The 24995-nt window shown below is 50.9% G+C and overlaps 8 protein-coding genes across 8 annotated transcripts; 4 read left to right on the forward strand and 4 right to left on the reverse strand.

Annotated features, from left to right (window-relative positions):
- Positions 1-2762: 2762 nt before the first annotated feature.
- Positions 2763-5888, forward strand: BJX67DRAFT_291058 (cyclin family protein). Its single transcript, XM_071026810.1, has 4 exons — positions 2763-3068; positions 3234-4355; positions 4417-4956; positions 5004-5888. Exons 1-4 carry the CDS (start codon positions 3057-3059, stop codon positions 5262-5264), a joined length of 1935 nt encoding a protein of 644 aa, XP_070881729.1. The 5' UTR covers positions 2763-3056; the 3' UTR covers positions 5265-5888.
- On the reverse strand, positions 5853-10617 carry BJX67DRAFT_291113 (RNA helicase). The gene is made up of 3 exons (XM_071026811.1): positions 10184-10617; positions 6581-10109; positions 5853-6500 (listed from the first exon to the last, which is right to left on the reverse strand). Exons 1-3 carry the CDS (start codon positions 10427-10429, stop codon positions 6202-6204), a joined length of 4074 nt encoding a protein of 1357 aa, XP_070881730.1. The 5' UTR covers positions 10430-10617; the 3' UTR covers positions 5853-6201.
- A 31-nt stretch (positions 10618-10648) lies between these two features.
- BJX67DRAFT_291252 (DNA 5'-adenosine monophosphate hydrolase) lies at positions 10649-11675 on the forward strand. The gene is made up of 2 exons (XM_071026813.1): positions 10649-10803; positions 10876-11675. Exons 1-2 carry the CDS (start codon positions 10725-10727, stop codon positions 11625-11627), a joined length of 831 nt encoding a protein of 276 aa, XP_070881731.1. The 5' UTR covers positions 10649-10724; the 3' UTR covers positions 11628-11675.
- A 148-nt stretch (positions 11676-11823) lies between these two features.
- On the reverse strand, positions 11824-13057 carry BJX67DRAFT_291257 (putative translocon-associated protein, alpha subunit). The gene is made up of 3 exons (XM_071026814.1): positions 12870-13057; positions 12360-12790; positions 11824-12302 (listed from the first exon to the last, which is right to left on the reverse strand). Exons 1-3 carry the CDS (start codon positions 12939-12941, stop codon positions 12020-12022), a joined length of 786 nt encoding a protein of 261 aa, XP_070881732.1. The 5' UTR covers positions 12942-13057; the 3' UTR covers positions 11824-12019.
- A 274-nt stretch (positions 13058-13331) lies between these two features.
- BJX67DRAFT_291292 (CCCH zinc finger protein) lies at positions 13332-15160 on the forward strand. Its single transcript, XM_071026816.1, has 4 exons — positions 13332-13520; positions 13587-13730; positions 13802-14144; positions 14212-15160. The coding sequence occupies exons 1-4, from the start codon at positions 13446-13448 to the stop codon at positions 15024-15026; spliced, it is 1377 nt and encodes a 458-aa protein (XP_070881733.1). The 5' UTR covers positions 13332-13445; the 3' UTR covers positions 15027-15160.
- On the reverse strand, positions 15013-17535 carry BJX67DRAFT_291286 (telomere-binding alpha subunit central domain protein). Its single transcript, XM_071026815.1, has 4 exons — positions 17050-17535; positions 16082-16982; positions 15643-16021; positions 15013-15577 (listed from the first exon to the last, which is right to left on the reverse strand). The coding sequence occupies exons 1-4, from the start codon at positions 17320-17322 to the stop codon at positions 15295-15297; spliced, it is 1836 nt and encodes a 611-aa protein (XP_070881734.1). The 5' UTR covers positions 17323-17535; the 3' UTR covers positions 15013-15294.
- A 156-nt stretch (positions 17536-17691) lies between these two features.
- Positions 17692-19941, forward strand: BJX67DRAFT_291310 (karyopherin alpha). The gene is made up of 3 exons (XM_071026817.1): positions 17692-18189; positions 18411-18920; positions 18971-19941. The coding sequence occupies exons 1-3, from the start codon at positions 17953-17955 to the stop codon at positions 19886-19888; spliced, it is 1665 nt and encodes a 554-aa protein (XP_070881735.1). The 5' UTR covers positions 17692-17952; the 3' UTR covers positions 19889-19941.
- Positions 19942-21146: 1205 nt separating this feature from the next.
- Positions 21147-24847, reverse strand: BJX67DRAFT_375083 (cohesin subunit IRR1; the record flags this gene model as incomplete). The annotated part of the gene is made up of 2 exons (XM_071031645.1): positions 21147-24265; positions 24337-24847. 2 exons carry the CDS (start codon positions 24845-24847, stop codon positions 21147-21149), a joined length of 3630 nt encoding a protein of 1209 aa, XP_070881736.1.
- Positions 24848-24995: the final 148 nt, after the last annotated feature.

Consider the following 24995-nt stretch of genomic DNA (forward strand, 5'->3'; position numbering starts at 1 on the left):
CCAGCGTTCCGGACTGTTTTCTATTTGGATTGCTCCCCTGGATCGCTTTCTTGTACTCGTTTGACCATTTGACCATCTTACGCCGGATTCCTCATCGCCGCGAACCGCAGTTTGCGACTCCTCCATTGCCATATTCAAGAGCCAACCGAAAGAGAAAGTAGAGAACAAATCTCATCAGGCGTAAAAAGTCTGCAAGGTATTAATCGCGAATAATATATCTATCATTAAAAATATCTACTGTGCCTATTTTCGTACGCAGTTGCTGTAATTGATGCGATGAGTTTCTGGCGCAAACTGCCCCCAGCGCTTAGAATCCCAGAATCAGCGACAGTTCCGCTCCCCGATTTATTCCAAGGGCAGATTGAGATGTGCGTCTCTTTTGCAATGCTCCGGTTGAATTAAGAGTTCCAGCGACCAAGTGCAGGCAGGGCGAAAGGCTGAGAAGCTGGAAGGTCCTATCCCAAACGCAGTCACGTCGAACGACTCCCCCAGTCACATCCCGGCAAACGACGAGCGAAGAGCTCCTGAGATGATTTCTCCTCGCAGTCTTTGGCAGGCTGGGCGTGTTGTCTTCGTTGCGCTTTAGTGGAGTCTGGAATGAAGATATCTTCTTGCGCCCAATTCTTCGTCCTCTGCTACGACAAGCACACTGTATGTATACGAGGATTCCGGGGAGCGATCAATCAGCGAGCGAGAATCACCGCCGCTGCGAAAAGCCTGTTATCTTGCCGGAAACTGTCTCTGTCCCTTTTATCTACGACCAACTGCTCGGGCTTGTCGAAGGGTATGTGAAACTGCAACGCATATCATCAGTGCAACGACGAGGTTCGGGGGAAACCATGACAAGACGAGAGCGGACGTGAAGAGAGATGATAGTCATATCGCACGTATTAAACGTCTTGATGACTTGTCGAAGGAGTGGGCGACAGCATCCAATTGCTGCTTCTTTTCCCGATCTGCGCCTCTCCAGACTCGCGCTCATTTCGATGCAGTTGCTTACCCCTCACATTGATGGAGGCGTTGTTATTGGGCTGGAGTGTCTACGGAAGGATTTCCCTTCAAGCTTCGGACACAGGAGGCCCGAAACTCCATCCGCGGACAGTTCTCGTCAGAGATGGCCGACAAATTTGGCCTTCCTCTCTTACCAACCCTGCAGGACCCGTGCGACCTCGCCTCTTCTCAGACGGTTCCTGCTGAGGAGTTGAGTCGCTGTTCATTGACTCGGCGATTGCTTGGAATTCGCCCGCGGCTTGAGTATCCTGGAGGACGAACGAATGCGAAAATCGCGAAGGAAAAGCCAAATTCCGAGAGAAATCAGCTGGTGATGAAAATGCCGTTAGCCGGGTGGGGGAAATTGGAGGATGTGCATCTTCCCAGCGATCCCGGCCAAGGGTAAAGCTGTTCCCGATGGAATCGACCTTGAGGCCATACGGCCATGCAGATGATTTGATTTCTTCCTGTTCTCTTGGTCCAGAAGAAAGGAAAGGCGCAAAAAGGCAGAAAAAAGAGCGACGATGTAAACGAAAGGCCCTGGTTTCTGCTCATTTTTCTTTCGATCTCTCTCAGAACGAGGCGGGGCATTTCTCCTCGCAGTGAACGGTGCGGGAATCCAGAATCTTAGTTAAAGTGTACACCGAAAGTTTGGTGGCAGATCCTCCAGTCTGTTCGTCAAGCGCCAGGTCGCATGCGACACCTTTGGATTGAAGTCTTCCGTTCAGTGTCTCTCATTCATTCTGGCTGAGTGAGGTTGGCGTTGTGTGGCCTCACCTGCCACCTACCATAACAGTGCACAGCATATTCAACGGCCTCCCTCAATGGCGAACGAGGTGCAGGCGGCTTTCCTCAGGTGGTCGGTCATCTGAAAATGCGACCAAATCGACGAATTTCCGCTGGCTCATGATAGGTACCGCTGGTTCCGCGTCCCACACTGGAGATCCTGTGGCTTTTTCGGCGGTGCTGGCAACAGGACGGGTGCAAACGGAGCTTCTCTTCCCAACGAAACTCCTCGCCTCCTCGCAGAACGGCTGCGATGGATAACAAGAAATAATGTCCCAGCCATCCCCAGCTGAAAATGTGATTCCAGCCTCGACCGCTGATTTCCTGACGCAAATCAATCGAGGTCCCACAACGGCGCATCACGGGCTTGCGACTGTCGCTTTCCCCAACTTTCGGAGTGCAGTTATTCGCTGGCAATGATTCGCTCTCGAACCCTGGGCCTGCAATTCAAGGTTTGCGCTTGTCAAGTCACAGATTATCGGATCATCGATGAATTGACACAGCTCGCGCTGGACTCGAAGCAGGCATTGGCAATCACGTGAGTTCGCGTTAAGTGGCTGTTCACCTCGTGTCTCCGACCGCGTCGTGGCGGAGCGAGAGATAGTCGGCGTTCTCGCACCACGAAAGGACAAATTGGTGAATGTAATTGAGTATACGTAGTCGCAACCACCATCTTCGAAGCATCGATCATTCTATCTGATTTTCTGCGTGGCTGGGGCCAGGTTCTCTGGAAGCACGCTGAGATGCGCTGCACCGCGGGAGACGCGTCGCGATGATGTCATGGATAAGAACGCAACAAACAGGGCAAACAATGCTGACATAAGTCACGAGGCTATCCCCGGAAAGGGATTAGCGTAGCAGCTTGTTGACGGTTTCCCGAAACGGCAGCCACCGCTTTGAGTAATTCGGTTCCCCAGGCAGAGCAGAACCATTCCCAGGCACTCCCTGTGTTTTCCAGCCGGTTGAGCCCTGCTTCTGGCTTCTTTCTTTTTCTTCCTGCCGTGCCTCATGGAGCTGTTCTTCTCCCTTCTTCTCCATTAATATTATTCAATCTTGCGAGTGGTGAGAGCACGCTCCTGTTGTTGTCTGGTGCTTTGTTCTCGGACTTGGCGCGGCTCTTTGTTTGTTTGGGTTGGGCTTTGTAGTATCAGTTCCTCTCCAAAGCCACTTCTCGACAACTCCTCTCACGCAAGGTCCCAGGGAGTAAACAATAATCGTCTGGAGCACGATATTGCCGTTTACATTCCGGTGAAGTCTTCAGAATCCTTGCTTGCTACGCAATGGATGCCAAAGTGTGTTCCATTCCCCTCTTGCTGCTTGATCCGCTATACTATCCATCTCCATGCACTTCAACATGGGCACGCGCTTCTTGGCCTGGATGATATAGCGTGCCCTTCAACCTTTACAAACTGTTCAAGTACTTGACACTGACCTGTTTTTTTTTTTTTTAATTGCAGCCCCAACGCATTCGCGTCCGTGGGGACGAGAATGCTCCCTTCCCGCTCGCTGCGAATAAGTCACTACATCAGCGGAACAAGTCCACTACCGCGTTGTCCTCGGCTTTTCAGAACAGTGCCAATAAGAATGGAGCTCGCAGAGCTGCCTTTGGAGATGTCAGCAATACGACCAACTTAGTTCATGGTAATCGGGACGACGCCTCACTTGCTGGCAAGAAATCGCTCAAAGTGCTGGATAAGGCGTCTTTAGGTGCAGAGAAAAAACCCGTCACCCTGTCTCAGCCAGCCCAGCGTCCGGTATCCATGTCCAGCTTGAAGGGTTTGCTAAACAATGTGACCAACCCCAAGCCACTCGAGATCTCCAAGCAGCCAGCTGGGCAGCAACAGGGTGCCAACATCCGCAAAACTCTGAATAAGCGAGCCACTGTCTTTAAGGATCACTTAGAACCATTGACGGAAACTAGGGAATTCGCAGCCAAGGAATTCAATAATCTCGAATCGAAGGAAGGCAACAAGAAGGGATACACCAGACAAGGCGTTGCGGAAGCTGCGCAACATGGCAATGTGAAGACGGGACCCATCACATCAGACGAGGTTTTGGAAAGCGAGCTGAGTAGAACCGAGGAAGCTTCTTTGGCCAAGTTTGAAGTCGACCAAGGAGACAAAGATACATCAGAGGTTGAGGATGACGAGTGCAAAGTACAAGTTGTGATGCCGCAGGCCGGCAGATCTCGCGAACTTCAAGCTGCATCGGAGCTTCCCGATGATAAACCCAGCTCAAACGCCCCTCGCGGGTCCGCCCCTGCTTCTCGCGCCTCACACGATTCCGTGCCTCACCAGTCGGAACCCGAGGAGTATTGGGACGATGAGGATGAAGAGAATGAGGAAGATGATGGGTATATCACTGCTCGCTCCTACCGCTCCCGAGGCGAGAACACCACAGGTGGAGCCACCACTCTACTATTTCCGAGATACAATCAGCAGGTGAAACGGGAATTGGCTCTTGCGAAGCAGGTGGTTGATGCTACTCGTACCGTCGAAGACATTGAAGACGATTTCTGCGACACAAGCATGGTCGCTGAGTACAGTGAGGAGATCTTCGAATACATGAGGGAACAAGAGGCAAGTCGCCCTGTTTGCTGTGCACGCTCTATTCCGGGGTCATACTAACAAGCATTACTAGATTAAAATGCTGCCAAATGCTCACTACATGGATAATCAGGCTGAGATCCAATGGTCCATGCGCTCCGTTCTCATGGACTGGCTTGTTCAGGTGCATCATCGATTCTCGTTGCTCCCTGAGACTCTCTTTCTTTGTGTCAACTACATCGACCGTTTTCTCTCTTGCAAGATTGTGTCATTGGGAAAGCTGCAGCTCGTGGGTGCAACCGCTATTTTCATAGCTGCCAAATACGAAGAGATCAATTGCCCATCCGTACAGGAGATTGTCTACATGGTTGACGGTGGCTACACGGTCGACGAAATCCTCAAGGCTGAACGGTTCATGCTTAGCATGCTTCAATTTGAGCTGGGCTGGCCTGGCCCCATGAGCTTCCTGCGCAGGATCAGCAAAGCCGACGACTACGATCTTGAGACTCGAACGCTCGCTAAGTACTTCCTGGAGATTACCATCATGGACGAGCGATTTGTTGGTATTCCTGCTAGCTTCCTTGCTGCGGGTGCTCATTGCCTAGCGAGGTTGATGTTGAGGAAGGGCACATGGGTAAGCTTTCCCAGACCCTGTTTGAACCTACGTAGCTGATCGTTTAGTCTCCTGCTCACGTTCACTATGCTGGATACACCTATTCTCAGCTTCACCCACTCATCTCCCTCATGCAGGAATGCTGTGAGATGCCACGCAAACACCACGCAGCTATCTATGAGAAGTACACGGATAAACGATTCAAGCTTGCTTCGCTTTTTGTCGAAGCCGAAATGAGAAAGAATTTTCGCCTCCCAGAGGCGACAAAAGACCGCACCAGTCTTGACCGCAAAATGACATTAGAGTCGGGGCACTGGAAGCGAGTGTAATCACCCTTCGGTGCCGTTGTTTCTGCCTATCAATTTTCTCCTTTGTCTGCCTCACTTTTCCTTCTCTTGACTTTGCCTTGCATTGCCAGGGCACAACAGCCGTGCACTTTCTCCTTTGTTGCAGAGTGATCTTGGGAGGGCCGAGGGCAGCGCCGTGAGTTCCGAAGAAACGGCCCATTCTACGGCAATCCGGTTCTTCCATCTGGAATATGCGGTGAGGGTGCTGGGCACCATGAGCATATCTATTCTCCTTTCACCTCAACGAAAAATTAACAGAGAGACGTGACATGATCTTACAACTCCCGGGTCTGTAACGTTCTCTTGCCTCCAACTTTTCCCCTTCTACGCCCCTGACGACTGGTGAATTCTCTTCATGACTCTTATGCATTCGGTATTTAGACGGGTGGTGGTGATAACGGAAATCGGGTCCTGAGCGGGTGGAGTTCTTTCGATTCTGATTTCTACATTAACATTCATGACTTCGGATATTAAAGGCCACGGCAGTCGAGTCAGGCTCAAAGGAGTTGGGAATGAGTTTGTCTCTTCAACTCCTACGACTTCACGCTGCGTCTAGTCATGATGTTCTAATCTCATGACTATGGTCTCCTCATTTCCTTTATTCCCTATGTTGATTTTGGGAGACAGTTTTCTCTTTAATTGAGTGTCGTGGCCTACGGGTTCCTGCTCAGAGTTATGCGCTTCAGCAATGATATTGGATTTCTTTAACTCGTTCCTTCGTCTTTTCGTCGACCGACGTAGGGTTAATGGTATTTCTAGAGAACTGTCTTTGCTTCATGCCTTAATCGAGTAGGAGTTTCGCATCTCTCGCGCTCGTCATACACTCAAGGCGTTCTTTAACCACCGAGCAACTCTATGAGATCCTCTACTATCTATTCATTATATCCAAGAAAAGCCCGCAAACCCAGTACCAAAAAGCCTACTGGTCTAAACCGTTAAACTCAATCAACTTTTTAACCACATCGATCACTTGATCCGCAATTCCCCTACTTTTACCACCCGAAGAAGGCGAAGGGGAAGATAAAGAATCCAAAAATGATGCGGGATTATCAATCCTCGACGCAACGATTTCATCAACCATGATCCGGAGCCGGGACACCAAGACGCCGATTCGCGCCCAGCCCCGAAGACGAAGCCAGCCGTCTACAATGAGGCCGCGTCCCGTTGTGTCGAGGTCAATGGAGCCGCAGAAGAGGAGGAGTGAGTAGGCGTTGAATGCTATTGCAATGATTAGCGGTTAGGTCCGTCTGAATACATGGCTCGGGTGAAGTAGTTTTTGGGGGGTGCGGAGGTCTTACGGGTTAAATCGCGGATGAAAACCTTGGACGTCTCCATCTTTGTAAAGTAGCTGATGTACGCTGCGGCGTTGGGGTATGACTGCGCGGAGAAGAGAAGGGAGGAAGGGTGGATGAAGACGCGGCCATTCTCCTGGTTGAAGTATTTGATTGTGCGGGCGTCTGGGTCGAGCTCTACGGTTCCTGTGATTGAGGAGGCGAATTTTTTATCAGGAAGGGTGATGCGCGCGATTTGAGGTTGGAAGGCGCCGGATATGAGGGCGCGGAGGAGGGAGCGGTTTGTTGCGTTGCCGTTGAGGCGGGCGAATGAGGATGAGGATGTTGAAGAGTCGGAGTAGTCAACGGGGAGGATAGCGGCATCCTTGAGTGAGGTGATGAATTGCGCTCGGTTAGAGGAGATATCGCGGAGGGTTTGGTGGGAGAGGAAATTGGCGTTGCACCAGGACTGAGTGGACCAGTAGCCCCGGGCTTTGACACGGTCGGACCACTGTTGGTAGGCAGCGAGATCTGTGAGGAGGTCGCCGTCACCTTTTGAGAAGGAGGCTCGGGCTGCGTCTGCTTCGTCTCGTTTCTCACGCGGGGAGACGAAGGGCGATTTGACAGTTAGGATGGCGGCAATTGTGATGCAGGCGTCAATGCAGTTGAATATGGAACCGTAGACCATTAATTTGGCGCATCGCAAGTCTGCGGGGATCATAGATAGATATCGCCCAAGACCGGTTAGCTTGTCGTGGTCGAGGGCGCCGACTCCATGAAGGAAGTTGAGAGCTCCTTCGACAGCGATGCTTTCCGGGGGGGTGATGGTGTTTGCGAGGAAGGAGGCGACGTCGTCGATCCCTTGCATTGAGCGCACCGACAGGCATAGCTGCTCCAACGGCACACGGCGGATTTCCGGTTCTGGCCGCTGGGGCATGTTTGACTCTGCCTTGCGCGTATACAGCTTGTAGCATGTACCAGCCCTAACTCGGCCGGCTCGTCCTCGGCGTTGTTTGCAAGCTGCCTGGGACGCCCACGCCTCTTGCAATCGGACCATGTTGTCTTTGGGGTCGTAGCTGGTTTCCTTCACGCGGCCAGTGTCGATGACGGCTACAATATCCTCGATCGTAATAGACGTTTCGGCGACATTGGTAGCTGCGATGACCTTTCTTTTACCCCTCGGCGGGTTTAGGAACACTCGTCGTTGCTCAGCTGGTAACAGAGATGCATGCAGTGGTAGTGGATGGGCGTTGGGGATCTTTCTCACTGCGTTCAGACATCGCTCAATCTCCATAGTTCCGGGTAAGAAGATTAGAATACCGCCTGGCTGGTCTTGCAGTGTGGAGTCAATATATCGAACGGCGGCGGCGATCAATTCGTAGTTGATCCCCATGCCGATTGAACGGAGGATTTTGCCAAAGGACTCCTCCGCCACTGGAGATGGAGTTATATCCTCATCAAATCCCCGCTCGGTGAGCTCTGGCACGAACCCCGTTTCGCGGATCACATCATCTAGGTAGTAATCATCCACCGGGAAGGTTCGTCCAGGAATGTTGACGAGCCCAACAGACTGACGGCCGCCAAAGTAGTTCGTAAATATGTCTGCATCAAGCGTAGCACTCATCAATATCACCTTGATGTCCTTGCGATGGCGAAGAATATCTCTCAGGAGCGCCAACAGGAAGTCCGTATCAAGACTACGCTCATGGACTTCATCTACCACCACATGCGTCACATCGGAAAGAGACCCTGCAATATTCCCAGTGCCACTACTAGCTTGTATCCGGCGAAGCAACACACCGGTTGTGACGAATGTGATCCTCGTTGTTCCAGGCTTGATCTTCGACTCGCCTCTGATGATATAACCAACTTCGCCACCAACGGAGGAGCAGCGTTCGTCACTAACTCGGTCCGCCAGACCCAGCGCAGAGATTCTTCGAGGCTGCGTACAGACGATGTTTGCAGCAGCCCCAAGGCCTCTCTTGATCATATCATCAAGGATGAACTGTACCGATTGGGTACTCTTACCGCTCCCAGTCTCTCCAGAAATGATTGTGACTTGGTGCGCATTTACAGCACGTATGATTGCCTCCTGAGTATTCCACGCAGGGAGGGATTCTCGCTTCTGAATCATCGCCAGCTGAGGCTTTGTTGACTGCCTTGCCTCCCATGCTTCTTTGATAGCAAGACTTTTGGATGACCCTCGCGACCAATCCACCTTGCTCGTGTTCTTAATTCGTTGTCGCATAGGAAGCTCAAGAGCAGGCTCAAGAGAAGTGATGGGAGGCGCTGAGATCGTTGAGATATCTCGTAATTTCCCTGGATCTTGAATGATCTTAGGTAAATGAGTCTCCAACCAGTCGATAATATTGTAGATCATCTGTTCTCCCAAGAAGTTCTCCTCCGCAAACTGTACAGCCTGGCGGATGGCACTGAGCCGGATGTAAGCGGGAACATCCTCTGCTTGAATGATGATTATCGGTACTGATGAAGGATAATGTGCTGAGGGTCTCTGGAACCGAAAGTGCAACGATTTTGCAATATCGGATGATTCACTTTGAATTTCGCAAACCCTGGGCGAGATTGCTGCATACCTTTCACCGAAGATGGCTTCCAAGGTTTCCTGCTCTCCTTGCCAGACGTCTTCGCCCACTGTGGACACGGATGTGTTCGATTCATGGCCATGTACAAGGGTGTTCTGAAGGTATTCCGCGGCGGCAAGCTCGTCACCCTGGTTACTATCCAGCGTTCGCGCACACAGCTCTGCGGAATACCCGGCTGATGCAAGCCGTTTGATCTTCGATTCTCGAGCGAGATCGTCGCTAACTAGAGTTACGCCCACTGAGTATCTCTCCGGCAGACACCAGGGCGGCAAATCGTCCTCGGGTACGTAGATAAGAAGCCACTCGAGAACTTCCTCCCGATCTTTACACGCGGTACTGGCCTCTTCAACGTGGCTCCTTCGAAACCCCAAAGTAGTGAAAGCTTCGACGAGCGCCTCCCGCTCAGAATCGGGAATTTTAATGCCGTAAGGATTCCATAACGCATGCTCCTGCACCAGTGTTTCAATCTCGCGACGAATCTTGTTTCCCAAGTCGACTTTCGGTGTGCTCGACCAGATATTACTCGCTTTATTCTGCCTGCTGAGTCCGGGACCTAGCTTCGCCAAGTCATCTCGCGACTTTGTCGGAGCTATCTCACGCTCTCTTTGTTGTTGCTTTTCCAGGTCCGCGGCCGCGCTATCTCGTTCCCTCTTTGCTAGGAAAGGGTCCGCTTCGTACAGCCAACTGTTGCCTCTCTCCAGGTCTGCGGCCTTCAATGTTTCAAAGTCCTCTTTCCAGAGTTTCTTGTAAGTTGGCGGAAGCATCATGTGAAGATTTGTCTTATTGCATACGTGAAACAAGACGTATGTTGCCGCGTAGTGCCGAGCCTCTAACGGTGTAGGCTGTTTGAATTCGGCCGGCAATCTCAAGGGAAGGAGAGTAGTCGTTTCTCGGGTCTTTGGGTCAACGCGTCGCAATATCACAGAGGAGACAAAGCCTCCCCCAACTTTATCCTGTGGTGGGCGGATTCTATCAGCATAGGTTATCCCAACCGTGGAGCATAAACTCGTTCGGATTTCACGCTCACCATTGTATACTCTGGCTTCTCCCACTTATGCTTTTGACAATGCTCTGACATCAAATTAACAGGCAGTTTCCCAGTCCATGATGCGCCACCAATAACCTGCTTGACGGAGGGCTTCTTCTGCTCGTCCGTAGGTTGTTGTGCTGCCTTCTTTGCATTTTCCGCCGCCCGCTCACCAGCGGCTTTCGCCTGCTTGGTGCCAGGCTTGGGCGCGCCTCCACGGGCGTCGGACTTCTTCTTGGAGGGCATTGCGAGGCGTCTATACTGTTGATTAAGACGCCCGTGGAGTACCCAGCTCTCATTTGGTTTACGAGACGCTGATTGACATTGAAGAAAGCCGGGAACTGTTCCGACTTTGGTCCCCGCCTCAGGCAGCTTTTTTTGGCGGTGCGCAGATCTCTGCGGGGGTGTGCAGGCGGAGATGCCTGAGGTCCCAGGCATGATTTCTCCATCTTCCTCTGGACGGACTTGAACACACCAGCATGACGAGAGATTCGACATCAGGCCATCTCGGTACCTGACACCAACTCTCTGATGCAGTAAGATGATGGAGGAACCTGCAGATGCGCGCACGGCGTCTTCAGATCCGCAAACCCAGACGCAGCCGGTAGAGAGGGATGCCTGTTTGTATCCCATCCACATTGCGGTGTGCGCGAGAACTCAAGTGAAAACTAGCTAACGAATTTCTCGTTTAGTCGCAGAGCTCCTCTCCCCAAAGACTAAGCAGCCAAAACAGGAGAGCAAGAGTTTATCCAACGACATCCTGCGGAAGGCCCGCGGAGCCTTCCATCCTCGAGATGGCTTAGGCGCCTACATCGCGAAGCCGGAGACATATCCTCCTAGTGTAGTGGTATACCATAATGATGACTTCGTTGTTGTCCATGACATGTTTCCCAAAGCTTCGCTTCACCTTCTCCTCCTCCCGCGGGATCCAGAGAAGACCTTTGTTCACCCCGTCGAGGCGTTCGATGACGAAGAATTCCTGGGAAAGGTGAGAGGGGAAGCAATGAAGGTTCGTGCCTTAGCTGCGGGCGAACTCCGGCGGAGGTACGGAAAGTACTCGGCACAAGATAGGGAGAGACAAGATGCGCTTGATGCTGAACCGGCGCCGGAGGCGCTTCCTGTGGGAAGGCGCTGGGAGGATGACATTATGTGCGGAATCCATGCGCATCCGTCAATGAATCATCTTCACGTGCATGTCATCTCTGTAGATCGGCATAGCGATCGTCTGAAGCACAGGAAGCATTACAATAGCTTTTCCACGCCGTTCTTCGTCGACCTTGATGACTTTCCTCTGGCCAGAGATGATCCCCGAAGGGATCCTGATCGGCAGGGCTATTTGCGGAAGAACTTCATATGTTGGCGTTGTGGTCGGGACTTTGGGAATCAATTCACCAGTCTGAAGAAACATCTCGAGGAAGAATTTGATGAGTGGAAACTCTTGTGAGGGATATCAAGGCTCGAGTACCTATACACCGCTGGCGCATGATCTTCGCTACAGTATAGGTTTGAAACTATCAGCCTAGGCCATATTGGTCAAGTTCATATCGTCAAAGAGGCGACCGTTTGTATTCCAAACGCAGTTGTCAAAACAATAAAGTAGAGCTCTGATGAGCTACTGAGTTCAGTAATTGTAAATATACATGTAGAGAATCCGATGAGATAGGGACTTTGGCCGATTACATTCTCAGTAATCATGCGCCCAACTCGTCCCTCGAATCACTCGATGAGACCGTGTCAAAGTCTCCTAGTGCTCGTGGCATCAACAACAAGCCTTTCCATTCGATTATCCTCAACTAAGAAACTCAGCTCGTGATCAATGGACATGAATCGATCCATTCATGCACGGCTCTTGGTCCTGGTGGTGCCCTTGACCTTTCTGGCCTCAGGCCGGTTGATGTGGTGAGCCGGGATCCAGTCGGCGTTGTAAGTCGTCGCGGAGGAAACGGCGGGGCTCTCAGCAGTGGTTTCGGCCTTCTTTGTGGCTGCAGAGGATTTCTTCGAGAACTCAGCACCCTTGCCAGACTTGCGCTTCTGGGGGAAGTAAGGCGCGACCCAAACGGTGTAGAAGAAGTAAACAACGCCACCAAAGCAAGCAAGAAGAAAGAGATAAAGAAAAATACTAAGGTAAGAGGATCAGTTTCGAGTCATTGCAAAGATCCGGGTGCATAGAGCTCACATTTGAGGGTCGAAGATGCTAGTCTCCGGCTCAACCACGCTGACGGTTCCGTTGTAGGCGTGCAGGGTGTAGAAACGACCATTGCTGTCCGAAAGTACTGAGGCGAGAGAGAGTCTGAGATCCTGAGGGTGCATTTCAGTGGCAAAGCTATAACTCAGGCTTTCCTTCTCGCCGGCAGGGATATCCACACTATAGCGAGTTGCGGTCAAGTTGCGAACCAACTTGCTATCTTCATCTAGGGTGGATAGGGATCCACCAATGAAGTTTACGGTCACAGGAGAGGCCTCATTATTTGTAAACGTCACCAAGGCCTGGGTGGGGTGGCCGTTGACAAGCTTCACGCCGAAGATCTCAGAGGCAGGGAAAGCAGCCTGCGCAGAGACAGCCAGGCGTGTGACTTCAACAGGTTCTTCAGCCTTCTCCGCCGCATCCTAAGCTCATTGGTATTTACGTCAGCGAACCAATTGAGGCTTGTACAGGGAATAAGCATAAGTTGAGCACCATACGTACTGTTGCCAGAGTGCTGCCGATCAAGGCCTGAACGGAGAGCAAAGCCAGGGAGAGGAAAGAGAAGCGAGCCATTGGGACGACGGAAGACCGGATATTAACGGACCACGAGGAGGTTAACTAAAGCGCAAGAAGAATGAAGAAGAAAAAAAGAGGAAGAGAGAAAGCCGAAGAATCGGGGGTTGGACGAGAGAAAGCCCGAATGCTCCACGTTGGCGTTTCGTTTCGCAGCGATTTCCCCAGGCTCTGCTGACTCAGCCATAGGTCTCTGTCGCGCTTTCCGCGAACGAACAGTAGGCACGAGTGTAGTCCAAAAGGACAACAACAGAACAACAGAAGAAAGGAATTGACCGGTATTTACTCAAGGTAGAAATGCAGAAAAGTCACTGTCAGCTGAACTGGTGATGCGTTGACCCCAACAGTGAAGGCGCATTGCGACAATACCCCCATTTACTATCGCCCTTCGACCACCGACCATATAAGCGCCGTCTCCCCGAATCACCAGATGCTACATTTTAGATTCCGAATTCCCCAATGATCCTCCTCTTCGAATAAACTCGTTTCTCTCGCTTAGCCATCATGACCGCTCGCGCTTTCTTCGATCGATACCAGAAGCTCGCTTCCATTGAACAGACGAAAGACGCCCTCATCGAGGTACCTTCTCAGCATTCGGTTTGCCCGGCCCTCGGCCTGCTTCTGTTAACATTCGGAATCTCTTAGGAACTTATACAAAGAGTGACTGAGCTTGAGGGTGTATACCAGCAAGAACAGCTCGACCATGAACGCGAAAAACGCTTCAATCGTGATATACAGATTCATGAGATGGAATTGATGGATCAGATCTCGCGCACAAAAGCTATCATGGTACACACTCCCTCAGTCGCAGATTCTGTTTGGCTAAACTTGTCGTTGCTGACAACTCTTTCTCCCTAAAGAATCGTGAACCCTACATAGTCGTACTTTTAGATGGAGACGGGATGATCTTTCAGGATGAGTTACTACAACTAGGAGAGAAGGGCGGCCGGAAAGCAGCAGAAGAGTTATCCGCCAAAGTGGAAGCCTATGTCACCGATAATTTTCCGAACATAATCTCCCCCAAGATAATAACCAAGCTGTACGTCAACATGAAAGGTTTATGCGACGCATCTGTTCGCGGCGGAGTCATGACAGACCCGTCTATACTTGACGAATTCGCCCGGGGCTTTAACGGTAGCTTCTCATTGTTCGACCTTGTGGATGTCGGGACGGGAAAGGATGCTGCACACGATAAGATAAAAGGTATGTAATGTACCTCCAGGATCATGTATGAAAGCCTCACGCTGACCAACTGTTGGTCCTCGCGCAGAATCATTCAAGCTCCATCTATACAACTGTCACTGCCACCAGATATTCCTAGGTTGTTCGGACGAATCCCCATACCCTCAGACCTTGGAAGAGACGTTCGCAGACCTGGACCTCCTCGGGAGAGTTTCATTGATTGAAGGAATTCCATTCGGGAAGAATCTGGAATCCTTAAAAGCGCACTATAGGATCACTAAATTTCCCGAGATTTTTCGAGATTCAAAGATAACGCCTGCTTGGGCCCCTTGGAAGGCTGCGGTAGCTACCAAGCCACGATCACTCCTCACCCCGTCACCGAATCCACATGTAGCGCCGCTCTCGAGAACATCCAGCAACGTCACCACAGCAAGTAATAGCCTGCCTGTATCATCAACGCCCGCCAGCTCCCGCAGCGGTGATGATTTCCAGTTGGTGCGTTCGAAACCCACCTCCTTGCGCTCTAAAACCGTGGAACGAAATAAGTACGGCCAACGTGTAGACCGGCTTGACATCCAAAGCATCCCCCGAGAAGAGGTGAATCGCATTAAGAAACTGAAGCTATGCAATTATTTGTTTCTGCAAGGCGAATGTCCCAATGAGAATTGCCATCACGACCATTCCCGGAAACTAACTAAGAGTGAGCTTCAAACCCTAACGGCCGTCGCAAGGATGACTCCATGCCGCTACGGACTAGAATGTGATGACCCTAATTGTATGTACGGGCATCGTTGTCCTCAGAGCGAACCTGGAAGAAAGGACTGCTACTGGGGCTCCAATTGCCGGTTCAATACGGCAGCTCATGGCATTGACACCAATATCGTTAAGGTGACGAAGGTCTAACTGCCGACTCGGTCTCCCGCCTTTACTTCAATAGCAGGGATTGTAATATTATGGCGTCGGAAGCGTACAAAACAATACCCCAGTAATATCTCTGGCGATTTCCTGTCGTTTCATTTTCCCGTGGGTTGGTGTTCTTCTCTCTGGTTGCCCTCGCTTGGAAGCTGTGCATTCACGATCATATCCTACATTTATCACCGACGGTGCCACATTTTATACTCCTTTAGAACGGCCAATTCCGCGATTCGAGGGAAACACTTCTTCTGCCAAATCATGCATGGATAGTTGTTTTAAAGAGCCCAAATCTTCTCTCCCACCCAAAACACTCTTCTTCAGCACAGCTGGGCAAGCCATTTTCATCGTGTAGATGGCTAGAGCCACGGCGATGGCTGCAGGTAATTCCATATTCTTTTATACAGCAATTGAAGGGCGTGGACGAGAGGCCCAGAGGTTTGCCGTCGGCTTCAATATTCTTTTTGCACTCTTCTAGATTGCCCCATAGAATGAAGAGCTTTTCGCTCAATTGACCCAGTGCCGTTGGATTTTCGTGGAGACTGCAGTAGGCGTCAGAAAGCTCCTGGATGCGTTGCCTTTTCGACAACATGTGGGTTCGACTTACTTGACTGCACCCATACGGAGGAGATACTCGGCATCGGCATTAGAGACGAAAAGTTTAGTTCGTGGCTTTGGTTGTCCAGGCGCGGGAGCGGCAACATCTTCAACGAGAAGGCAGAACCGCCACTCCCATTTTGTGAAAGTTCGCGAAGCATCGGGATCGCGTTTCTTGTTATAGCCTAGTGAAACGTGTTCTTGGAGGACCGCAAAGTCCTTTAAATCCGGAGGATAGTAGTCGACCACACGGACGGTGCTGAGGTAGCAGAGGTTTTGGAAGGGTAGACGATATTCGATACGGTCAGGTGATGTGTGATTGTGGAGTGGGTTATCTAGGATGGTGTCGAGGGATAGGGATCGTGCGTTCGTTGGCGCGCCTGCTTTTACTTTATAATAAGCATAAGGTTAGCATGTTCATTTCCATTTTTCAGATAGGGAACGCTTACTATATGTGCTCACAACATTCTTCTTGTTCAGACTGAGGGACGTCTGGCCTTCTTCTTTCTTCGGTTCCGCTTTCACGCGTTGTTTCTTGGTGTTGGCCTTCTTTGAGCGTGGTTCGGGATCTTCGTCTGATTTCCGCTTCTGTTGTTTGGGATGCGCTTCCCAATACTCTGCTTTCCGAGCAAGCAATTGCTGAACTCTAGGATCGTTTTTCAGGTCTACCCGAAAGGCATTTACGCGTTGGGGTTCGTCGCGATTGGTATGGATGACACCTTCCAGAGACCCTCCTTCCACGCGACTTCCCTTGATCCGCACGTTTTTCAGGCGGACAATATCGTTCACGTCAAAAGTTCCCCGGACGAACGACGCATGTGGCTCCCATAGCGTAATTTGGATGGTCATCTGACCGGACGGCCCGTTCCATTTCTTCCTCTGGCGTCCGATATAGTTGAAGGGGTCTCCTTCACAGCCATGATCAACATTGTCGTCGTTGTCGGACAGATACTGAAATATGTTTTCGTTCGATGTATAGTCGGTGAAATAGAGAGTTGCCTTCTCACTATCATTACCATGTATTTTTAATATTTCGCCAATGAGATCCACAAACTGCCGGTCCCGGATATCCTTGACAAGCGAGAACTTTTTTTGAGTTGTTGGCGCGGACCTCGAGGCCGAAATCTGCGCGAAATCAGACTTGGGAGCAGGGGCAGCGCGGAATGAAGCCGGACTGATATCAAGCAGGCGTGACGCGAAAGCTTTCTCTGAGTATGTAGGTTCAAAAGGAAAAGGCCCAGAAAGCGCCGCGAGATGAGATGTGGGGTCTCGATCTGCTCGGAAGATGGCCCACGGAATGTGCATATCCTGGGCAGCCACTCCCAGTGGTCGACTGCCAATCACCTTGACCTGCATCCACGATCAATCAGTCAGTGTTTGGTGGAAAGACTGCACGCCGAGTAGACAGTTGACGAACCCGAAGGTCCCGTAGTAGGACCACATCGCCTTCTCGAACGGGAGGCAACAATGTTTCAGTTTCTTTGAAGTATCTGATTTTCAAACCGTCCATTGTATTGCCATTGTTTAGGTTAGAGTCTTTAATCGTAAAGGTGATGCAGACGGAGGTGCCTTGACTTTTAAATGCCCCTCCCCAGACATCCACAACAACACCCATGACATTGACAGAGCCTCTTGTCACAATTGCATTGGCTACGTCGACGTAGTTTGGGGGCAGACCAGCCGGCATCATTGCTTGAGCTGTGGGAGGTCGCGTCCTATAGAACACTCGGGTAGCTTTGTGAAGCAGGTAGGCCGGGAGTCATCTGTGATGTCGGCATTGGCAGAATTGAAGTGGGCAACGCGACAACGCGCAAGTTAATTTGAATGTCTATTCCATCGGCAGAAGATTGATTCAAAGGAACGGAGTGTCCAAGTCTTGTGAGGTCCAGAAACGCGCCTCGTCTCGGCTCTTGTCTGTTGGGCGATCCACTGATCGCTTCAGTGCGTACAGATAACGCTAGTCCCAAAGCGGCCAGATGGGCAACCAATCCCGTGACTCGAGCTCCTCCCACTTCTGAAGCGTCAAACACTGCGCTCACTCGTTATTTTCCCCTCCTTCCACTTCCTCCATCCTCCTGCTTGGCCCGCGAAAAAAAAAAAGAATAGCCCCTTCTCCATCTTCCCTATCGGCTCAGATTTTCTTTCTGTATTTATTCGGGCCGTTTTATATTGCCTTCTAATTCGTCTTCCATCACTTCTCTCTCACACCATCATCTTCCCTTCCCTCCGACTGCTCCTCCACCGCAATCTTCCTTTTTCCTATCTTGATTAAGTAACCCGCTGTACTGGGCTTTGTTTTTGCTTCCTCCCCTCAGCGACTATGGCCGAACGCTACATTCCAGAGCATCGCCGCACCCAATACAAGGCCAGGAACCAGTTCCGGCCTGATGAACTGCGTCGTCGTCGTGAGGAGCAGCAGGTCGAGATCCGAAAGCAGAAACGAGAAGACAATTTGGCCAAGCGACGAGGCATTCAGACCCGGGATGGTGGTATCGGCGTCGGAGGTGGCTTGGCCGCCGCAGAGAGTGATGATGAGGCGAGTGCTATCGAAAGTGAGGTACGTGATGGCTTAGTTGTGTGTTGCATTGGCCGGATTTGTTGTCTTTCGAGACTCGACTCGCGACTCCTTTGTTTTCTCTCCGCCACCCTTTCAACAGGCGGCTCACCGCCCGGTGCTGGTATCCGAACACTCAGCCGTGGGGCTCTAGCAGCTCCTCGATACTCTTTCTATTTCATTCACCGATCCCTGCTCCGAAGATGCTAACATGACATCTACAGCTCAATGTTGAGCTACCAGAGATGGTTAAGGGTGTCTTTTCCGACCAGATAGAAGCCCAATATCAAGCCACTACTAAATTCCGAAAGCTCCTTTCTAAGGAGCGCAACCCTCCTATCGAGCGTGTCATCGAGACAGGCGTTGTCTCTCGTTTCGTGGAATTCCTCCGGTCCCCCCACACCCTGGTGCAGTTCGAAGCTGCCTGGGCCCTGACCAACATTGCCTCTGGATCCGCTCAGCAAACCCAAGTCGTCATCGAAGCCGGTGCCGTACCCATTTTTGTCGAGCTCTTGAGAAGCCCCGAACCCGATGTGCGCGAGCAGGCCGTTTGGGCTCTGGGTAACATTGCTGGTGACAGCCCCCAGTGTCGCGACTTCGTGCTCAACGCTGGTGCTCTGCGTCCTCTCTTGACTCTGATCAACGATGGCCGAAAAATCAGTATGCTGCGAAATGCTACCTGGACGCTGAGCAACTTCTGCCGTGGCAAGACACCTCAGCCTGATTGGGCTACGGTATGTTACACAAGCTAGTTTATACAAATGGTGACTAACATCCATTACAGATTGTCCCCGCTCTCCCTGTTCTCTCCAAGCTCATCTACATGCTGGATGATGAGGTCCTAATTGATGCTTGCTGGGCTATCTCCTACTTGTCTGATGGTCCTAACGAGAAAATTCAAGCTGTGATTGAAGCTGGCATTCCTCGTCGCCTCGTGGAACTTCTAATGCACGCCTCTACCTCTGTCCAGACACCTGCTCTTCGGTCGGTGGGCAATATTGTTACTGGTGATGATGTGCAAACGCAAGTTATCATCAACTGTGGCGCTCTTCCCGCTCTTCTTTCCCTTCTGAGCTCGACTAAAGATGGGATCCGGAAAGAAGCTTGCTGGACCATATCGAACATTACCGCGGGCAACTCAAGCCAGATTCAGTCCGTCGTTGATGCCGGCATCGTTCCTCCATTGGTCCACCTGCTCGCAAACGGTGACTTCAAGACACGCAAGGAAGCCTGCTGGGCGATTTCCAACGCCACCTCTGGTGGTCTTCAGAAGCCAGAGCAGATTCGATACCTTGTCACTCAAGGGTGTATCAAGCCGCTCTGTGACCTGCTTGCTTGCCCTGATAACAAGATCATTCAGGTTGCTTTGGATGGCCTTGAGAATATCCTCAAGGTCGGTGAGATGGACAAGGAGGCTGCGCAGTCCGGTGATGCTCGTGTGAACCGATATGCCCTGTTCATTGAAGAGGCTGGTGGCATGGAGAAGATCCACGACTGCCAGAACAACGCCAACGAGGAAATCTACATGAAGGCTTACAACATCATTGAGAAGTACTTCTCGGATGAAGATGAAGCTGGTGGAGACATTGATGAACTCGCCCCTGAACAAACGCAAACTGGCTTTACCCTAGGCGCCACTCAACAGCAACCTGGTGGTTTTTCGTTCAGTGGTGCCAACGGTGGCGATTCGATGGATATGTGAAGGAAAGTGAACCAAACGAAATACTTCTGAGCAACTTTTTATGCTCAATCCTCCAGCAAGCCCCTCCGGCGCGGGTGGCCGCGGCTCTCACTCGCGTTAAAGTTGTTTACGTGCAGCTAGGGAACCACAACCGTAGCGGATTCACAACATCGACTGCTAGGAGTGGTATTGGATTCGAAGCTTGAGTTGATTCGGCGCAGTGATCTGAATCCCTCTGGACTCGATATCCGAGATACCATACTAGGATGTTTCGGTCTTCTATTCCCCCTTCCGACATCTCGACTTTTTTCACCTGTTTTCACCCCCCATCAATATTCCATTCCGTCCTATTCCCCCACCTCCGTCCCTCGATCTCAGGGTTTGATATTTCACGATAAACAAGATTCACCGTCATGTATCCCTTTTTGTCTCAGGTTACCCTAGCATTCCTCATACACGGGCGTAGTTGACTATAGGTTCTTAAATCGGCAGCTTTTCTTCTTACTATTTCAAAAATCTCCCACCTTCCTCTTGTATCTGGATGTGATTAGCTTCACAGAAGTGGCCCAGTGGTATTTATATTTGTCTTCGTGTCAAAGGGCAAACTCGTAAGGAGAAAAAGGAAAAAAAAAAAAAGAAGCCAAAAGGGCTTTTGATAACATTCTGGCCGGTGTTTTTTAGCGGCAAATTATACCTGACAGCATGAGAACCCAGTTGATTGCTGCATATAGACGGAGTGATCCATCCATTTCCCGCAGTAATCCGAGGGGTTGGACCCAGCCGTTGTAGGTCTACGGCGATAAGCATAAACCACGGTACTGTTCTGGCGTGTTCATCCCACAGCCCAGCACTACGCGTACGAAGGATGGCTTATCTGGCACGGGGGGCATAGGCATAGCCCATAGAACTTATATACAAGGCATTATTAGCTCAGCGCGACACAACCGTAACTCAAGACACTGGAAGAAGAGAAAGAGGGCAATGGTGTGCGATAAGGCGAAATAAAAAATTTGAGTTAGATAGTTTTGGAAGACGAAAAGAGAAGGTCAAGGATCATCATCGAGATAGACTTCGTCTTAGAAAGATCACAGAAGTAAAACAAGCCATTACATCGGCACATACGTTGGAAATTTGGAGAAAACGGGAGAGGATATGGGGAATCAAAGCCGGCCTTAGCCACGCCACGCAACGCCTGCAGGTTGAATGGAAACAAATCAAGTCGTGAGTTTGAATGAAGGCAGGGAAAGGCTGTCATCGGCGCTTCGGGAGAGAAGGAGACTCAATCGTCCATGATATCATCTTCATCTGGCTCTAGCGCCGCCGCTCGATTCTCGGCTTCCTCATCATTATCCTTGTCGAGGTCCACGGGGTCCACAAGTTCTTCGTCGCTGATGCGTTCGTCATCTTCTTCCTCCTCGTCAACTCGTTCATCTGATTTGGACTGCTCGGGGCGCTTCCCCGAACCTGCTCTAGGTTGTCCTTTGTTCGTTCCCTGAGCGGCAGAAGGCTTGCCCTTAGAGGGAGCGGTTCGGGAAGCGGGACGTTTGGGTGCTCTGTCTTCGAGGAATACAAGCACCTCACGGTAGTTGGGCCCAAGCTGAGTCTTATGTTTCAACAACTTCTTCTTTAACTGGCCGCTCTTTGACCCGGATGAGTCAAGGATACGTCCAACAATCGCGAGAACAATCTTTCCTGTGAGCTCGCATAGCCGTTGCTCCGCGAGAATCTTGGATCGCAGGCGCTCATCTTGGAGTATTTGGTCACTATCTTCCTCCTCGTCGTCCACGGGCTCCCTTTCGAGGTCGGAGTCGGAAGCAGGAGCGTCGTCCTCACCGGGTTCGAATGGTACGCGTGATTTCTTCGCGTATGTTCGTAGGGTTATTCCGTGGATTTTCGTAATAAGCTCCTGGACGTCGGTATCGAATTCGTGTACCAAGCTCTGAGCCTGGAAAACAGTATCTTCATCATTGCTTGCGCCTAGTCCAGAATTCCTGAACGTGCCGAAAAGGGTCTGAAGATCCAAGAGAGTCGTGGTCGCTGAGAAGCGAACATCGTCCAACCCAGAGTGTTCCTTCATGATGGCAACAAGAGCCTCAACGAATGACTCACGACTCTTGGTCAGCGCTTCGAAATAGGCAGTGTTGAATTTGGCTTTTCCGGCTGCTAAAGCTGCTCGTAAATTCTGGACTTTCCACATGAAATAGAACAGAAGCGTCCTGATGCTGTTGAGTACCACTTCCGTCTCCGCGTGGGAAGTATCCTCATCCTCATCAGATTCGGCGGGAAGTTCTCTTCGAAAGCCTCTTTGAACCAGACGCAAAACAATGTTGAATGGGGCTTCTGGTTCCTTTTTGCTCCTGCCTTTCGACCGGCTCATCACAGGGGTTTCTAAAAACAGTGTGCAATCTGTTACACCAGAGAGATTGGAGATCCTCGTGATAGTATTGTTGAGTTCGTTCAAAACAGAAGGTGGTATCGGATTATGGCTCGCAACCTCCTTTTGTTGGGAGAGCTTGTTGAGAGTGTCCACCATATCGTCCCACAGTTCTTGGACTTTGCTCTCCAAGGCCTCACGCATATCATCAGAGCTCTTTGCATGAAGGAACGCAACGCTAGCCTCTGCTAGGACGTCCTGGTTCGAGTGGGACAAGAATTGTTTGTTAATGTCATTCAACAACGAGGTGTAAGCTGTGGCATCCTTCTGGAGATCCTGAATTTTATCAAGATCTACAAGATGCTCCAACCGTAGGACCGCGGAAGCGGCTTCCGGTGTCGACCCGAATTTGTTCAAGAGCTGTGGTATTATTTGAGCAAGACTATGAGCGATTTCCTCTTGTAACTCCGGGATTCTATCAGTCAAAGCCTTGACCTTGCGGCCTCTTTTGTCAATGTCGGACTTGGCAACGTCAAGTATTCGCAGTTTGACAGCGCAGCACAACACCTCCAGGAGGATGACTTCTTGACCTTCTTGCATCTTATACAGCTTTTTGACTTCTCCAGTCGTATCGCCGTCGCCGTCGTCGGGAATCTGAGAATGATCGAAAAGGAGGTAACCGGCCAGAGACTGCCAGGTCGTCAATTCGTCCAAGTGCGGATAGATAGCCTCTGTTGCCAGAACAAATCGTGAGTCCATCGGGATACCTGGTAGAGCATCTCTCGACTTCACGCTTGGTTCATGCGTGGGTTCACCTTCTGGGGTGTCGTAAGCTTGGAGGATATCTGCGAGGCACTTAAACTTAATCCAGGCACGTTTGGGTGATTCGAAATCATCCTCGTCCTCATCGCCGAACATTTCGTTAACCTCTTCTGCAACCTCCTCGATTGTTGAGTCGAAGACATCCTGAACGTTTGCGACGAAGAAGGGCCCTGCTGCTTTGCGCACACGCGCCTCCAAATCAAATATGAGTCTCCCGACGGTGTCAACATCAGCAGGTTCGATCAATCCAGCGTCTCGGATCAAATCAAGCAATTCAATTGCCATAGTACGCACCCCAACATCTGCATCATGGGCGGCTATTTCCACAAATCGTTGACGGAAACGTTCGGTGAACGACCGCAGCCCAGCAATATTATCTTTATTCGTATATAAGCTTAGAAGCTGGCGTAAGGCGATCGAGCGCGTATGGACGTCACTGTCGGACATGATCCAGCCGCAATATCGAAGGAATTGGCCCTCGAAAAAGTATTCTCTGTAGCTGTGCATCCACCTTCCCAATGCCGCTATACTTTCCGCACGGATTCTTGGATCGACGTCTCGGTAACGGTTAACGAAGATGACATTTACTCCGTCTTTCAGCAGATCATCTATCACTTCGAGCTTATTTTCGCCCTCTTTGATAGACAAATTGATCGCGTCGGCCCTTCCTTTGTTGACAGTTTTCTTCCTCTTCTCGCTTTCAAGCTGTTTGCGGGACGTCGAAACTGAAGTCATCACCTCTCGGGCAATGTCGCAGAGAGCATTCATGTTCGACAGAGCCGCAACGGTTGCGGTATGCCTGAAAGGTCTGCAGCTAGAAGAGGACATAGAAGATAGCCAGGATTGTAGGTTTTCGTAGAGGACCCTGTCGTCGTATAGAACCGAAGAATGGTGCAAGGTTTGCATGAGTGCCATAAAGAAGTTTTCCAAGACCGGCTGGAAGGACTTGAATTTCCGAGATTTCGAGATAAGAGGGTATTCCGATATGCCCTGGGCATGGTACTGATTCTGAAAATCTTGAACACGATCAACTACGTGGTCAACATCTTCAATGTCGTCGGTCGTGACTTTGAGGTCGGTTCCTGATGATCTAAAGACCAAGTTAATTAGATCACGCATCGCCGTGGTCTGTCCCTGCTGGTATCGTGTGAGCCAGTCAGCAGCAACAATCTCGGCGTTGCGGGATTTGCCAAAGACCTCAGCTACACGGAAACAACGGTTAGAACTAAACATAGACCGATAGTTGATATATTGGGGGAAGAGAAAATCGCACCATAAAGACCGCTTTCGCCAGCAATCAAGCTAGGTCGCACCTTCGGCTTTCTCGGCCGCGAAGCAGGCTTTCCCCCATTTGCAGCTGGCCGCAAAGCCAACTGGTTTGCGATCCCGTTTCCAGTCACTTTAGGCTTCTTAGCGCTTCGAGCACCTTGGGATTTGGGCTTTGGTCTAATGCCCGAGGACGCTTTCTTGGCGGCTGCGTTGCGTGCAGCACGCCTCTGTTCTCGCAATTCTTCTTCGTCGGGCTCATCTTCCTCATCGACATCCTCGCTCTCCGGCTCTGACATGTCTTCAGCGTCCTCAGCCTCATCATCGTTCTCGTCGCCGCCAGTAGTACGCTTTCGCTTGGGGCCGCCTGTCGCTTCGCCGTTGCCATCGCCGAGAGTCTGCGAAAACAGTTCTGGTTTTCGCGTTGCCCGACCGGATTTTCTCCTTTCTCCCGAGGGCGATTGTGTGTCTGGGTTTAAACCCGGGCGGGAGGTGGGCAGGCGCGACTCTATCTCCATTGTTGACAGAACACTGTCCTTATTATGGGGCGGTGGCAAAAAGAAGATTCCTTGACTGGCTTATGCCATGCGCATTGACGGGTTTAGAGTGGAAACTGTCCGTGGACGCGGGGTTGCTGCGGGCTCAACAGAAACGCGACGAAGAGTG

The sequence above is a fragment of the Aspergillus lucknowensis genome (genome assembly GCF_044049455.1).
Source record: "Aspergillus lucknowensis strain CBS 449.75 chromosome Unknown BJX67scaffold_62, whole genome shotgun sequence".
NCBI classification, from domain to species: Eukaryota; Fungi; Ascomycota; class Eurotiomycetes; order Eurotiales; family Aspergillaceae; genus Aspergillus; species Aspergillus lucknowensis.

Coding starts and splice junctions, on each gene's coding strand:
- BJX67DRAFT_291310 (XM_071026817.1), top strand. CDS start 17,953: ATGGCCGAACGCTACATTCCAGAGCATCGCCGCACCCAATACAAGGCC. Junction 18,190..18,410: donor CGAGTGCTATCGAAAGTGAG/GTACGTGATGGC, acceptor TGACATCTACAG/CTCAATGTTGAGCTACCAGA. Junction 18,921..18,970: donor CTCAGCCTGATTGGGCTACG/GTATGTTACACA, acceptor CATCCATTACAG/ATTGTCCCCGCTCTCCCTGT.
- BJX67DRAFT_291252 (XM_071026813.1), top strand. CDS start 10,725: ATGATGGAGGAACCTGCAGATGCGCGCACGGCGTCTTCAGATCCGCAA. Junction 10,804..10,875: donor GCCGGTAGAGAGGGATGCCT/GTTTGTATCCCA, acceptor TTTCTCGTTTAG/TCGCAGAGCTCCTCTCCCCA.
- BJX67DRAFT_291286 (XM_071026815.1), bottom strand. CDS start 17,322: ATGATGCCGGCTGGTCTGCCCCCAAACTACGTCGACGTAGCCAATGCA. Junction 16,983..17,049: donor TCCTACTACGGGACCTTCGG/GTTCGTCAACTG, acceptor TCGTGGATGCAG/GTCAAGGTGATTGGCAGTCG. Junction 15,578..15,642: donor CTCCGTATGGGTGCAGTCAA/GTAAGTCGAACC, acceptor CGCCTACTGCAG/TCTCCACGAAAATCCAACGG.
- BJX67DRAFT_291292 (XM_071026816.1), top strand. CDS start 13,446: ATGACCGCTCGCGCTTTCTTCGATCGATACCAGAAGCTCGCTTCCATT. Junction 13,521..13,586: donor CGAAAGACGCCCTCATCGAG/GTACCTTCTCAG, acceptor GGAATCTCTTAG/GAACTTATACAAAGAGTGAC. Junction 14,145..14,211: donor TGCACACGATAAGATAAAAG/GTATGTAATGTA, acceptor GTCCTCGCGCAG/AATCATTCAAGCTCCATCTA.
- BJX67DRAFT_291257 (XM_071026814.1), bottom strand. CDS start 12,941: ATGGCTCGCTTCTCTTTCCTCTCCCTGGCTTTGCTCTCCGTTCAGGCC. Junction 12,791..12,869: donor TCGGCAGCACTCTGGCAACA/GTACGTATGGTG, acceptor CAATGAGCTTAG/GATGCGGCGGAGAAGGCTGA. Junction 12,303..12,359: donor AGCATCTTCGACCCTCAAAT/GTGAGCTCTATG, acceptor CTCTTACCTTAG/TATTTTTCTTTATCTCTTTC.
- BJX67DRAFT_291058 (XM_071026810.1), top strand. Junction 4,356..4,416: donor AATACATGAGGGAACAAGAG/GCAAGTCGCCCT, acceptor AAGCATTACTAG/ATTAAAATGCTGCCAAATGC. Junction 4,957..5,003: donor TGTTGAGGAAGGGCACATGG/GTAAGCTTTCCC, acceptor CTGATCGTTTAG/TCTCCTGCTCACGTTCACTA.
- BJX67DRAFT_291113 (XM_071026811.1), bottom strand. CDS start 10,429: ATGCCCTCCAAGAAGAAGTCCGACGCCCGTGGAGGCGCGCCCAAGCCT. Junction 10,110..10,183: donor AGAAGCCAGAGTATACAATG/GTGAGCGTGAAA, acceptor CGCCCACCACAG/GATAAAGTTGGGGGAGGCTT. Junction 6,501..6,580: donor TTTCATCCGCGATTTAACCC/GTAAGACCTCCG, acceptor TCATTGCAATAG/CATTCAACGCCTACTCACTC.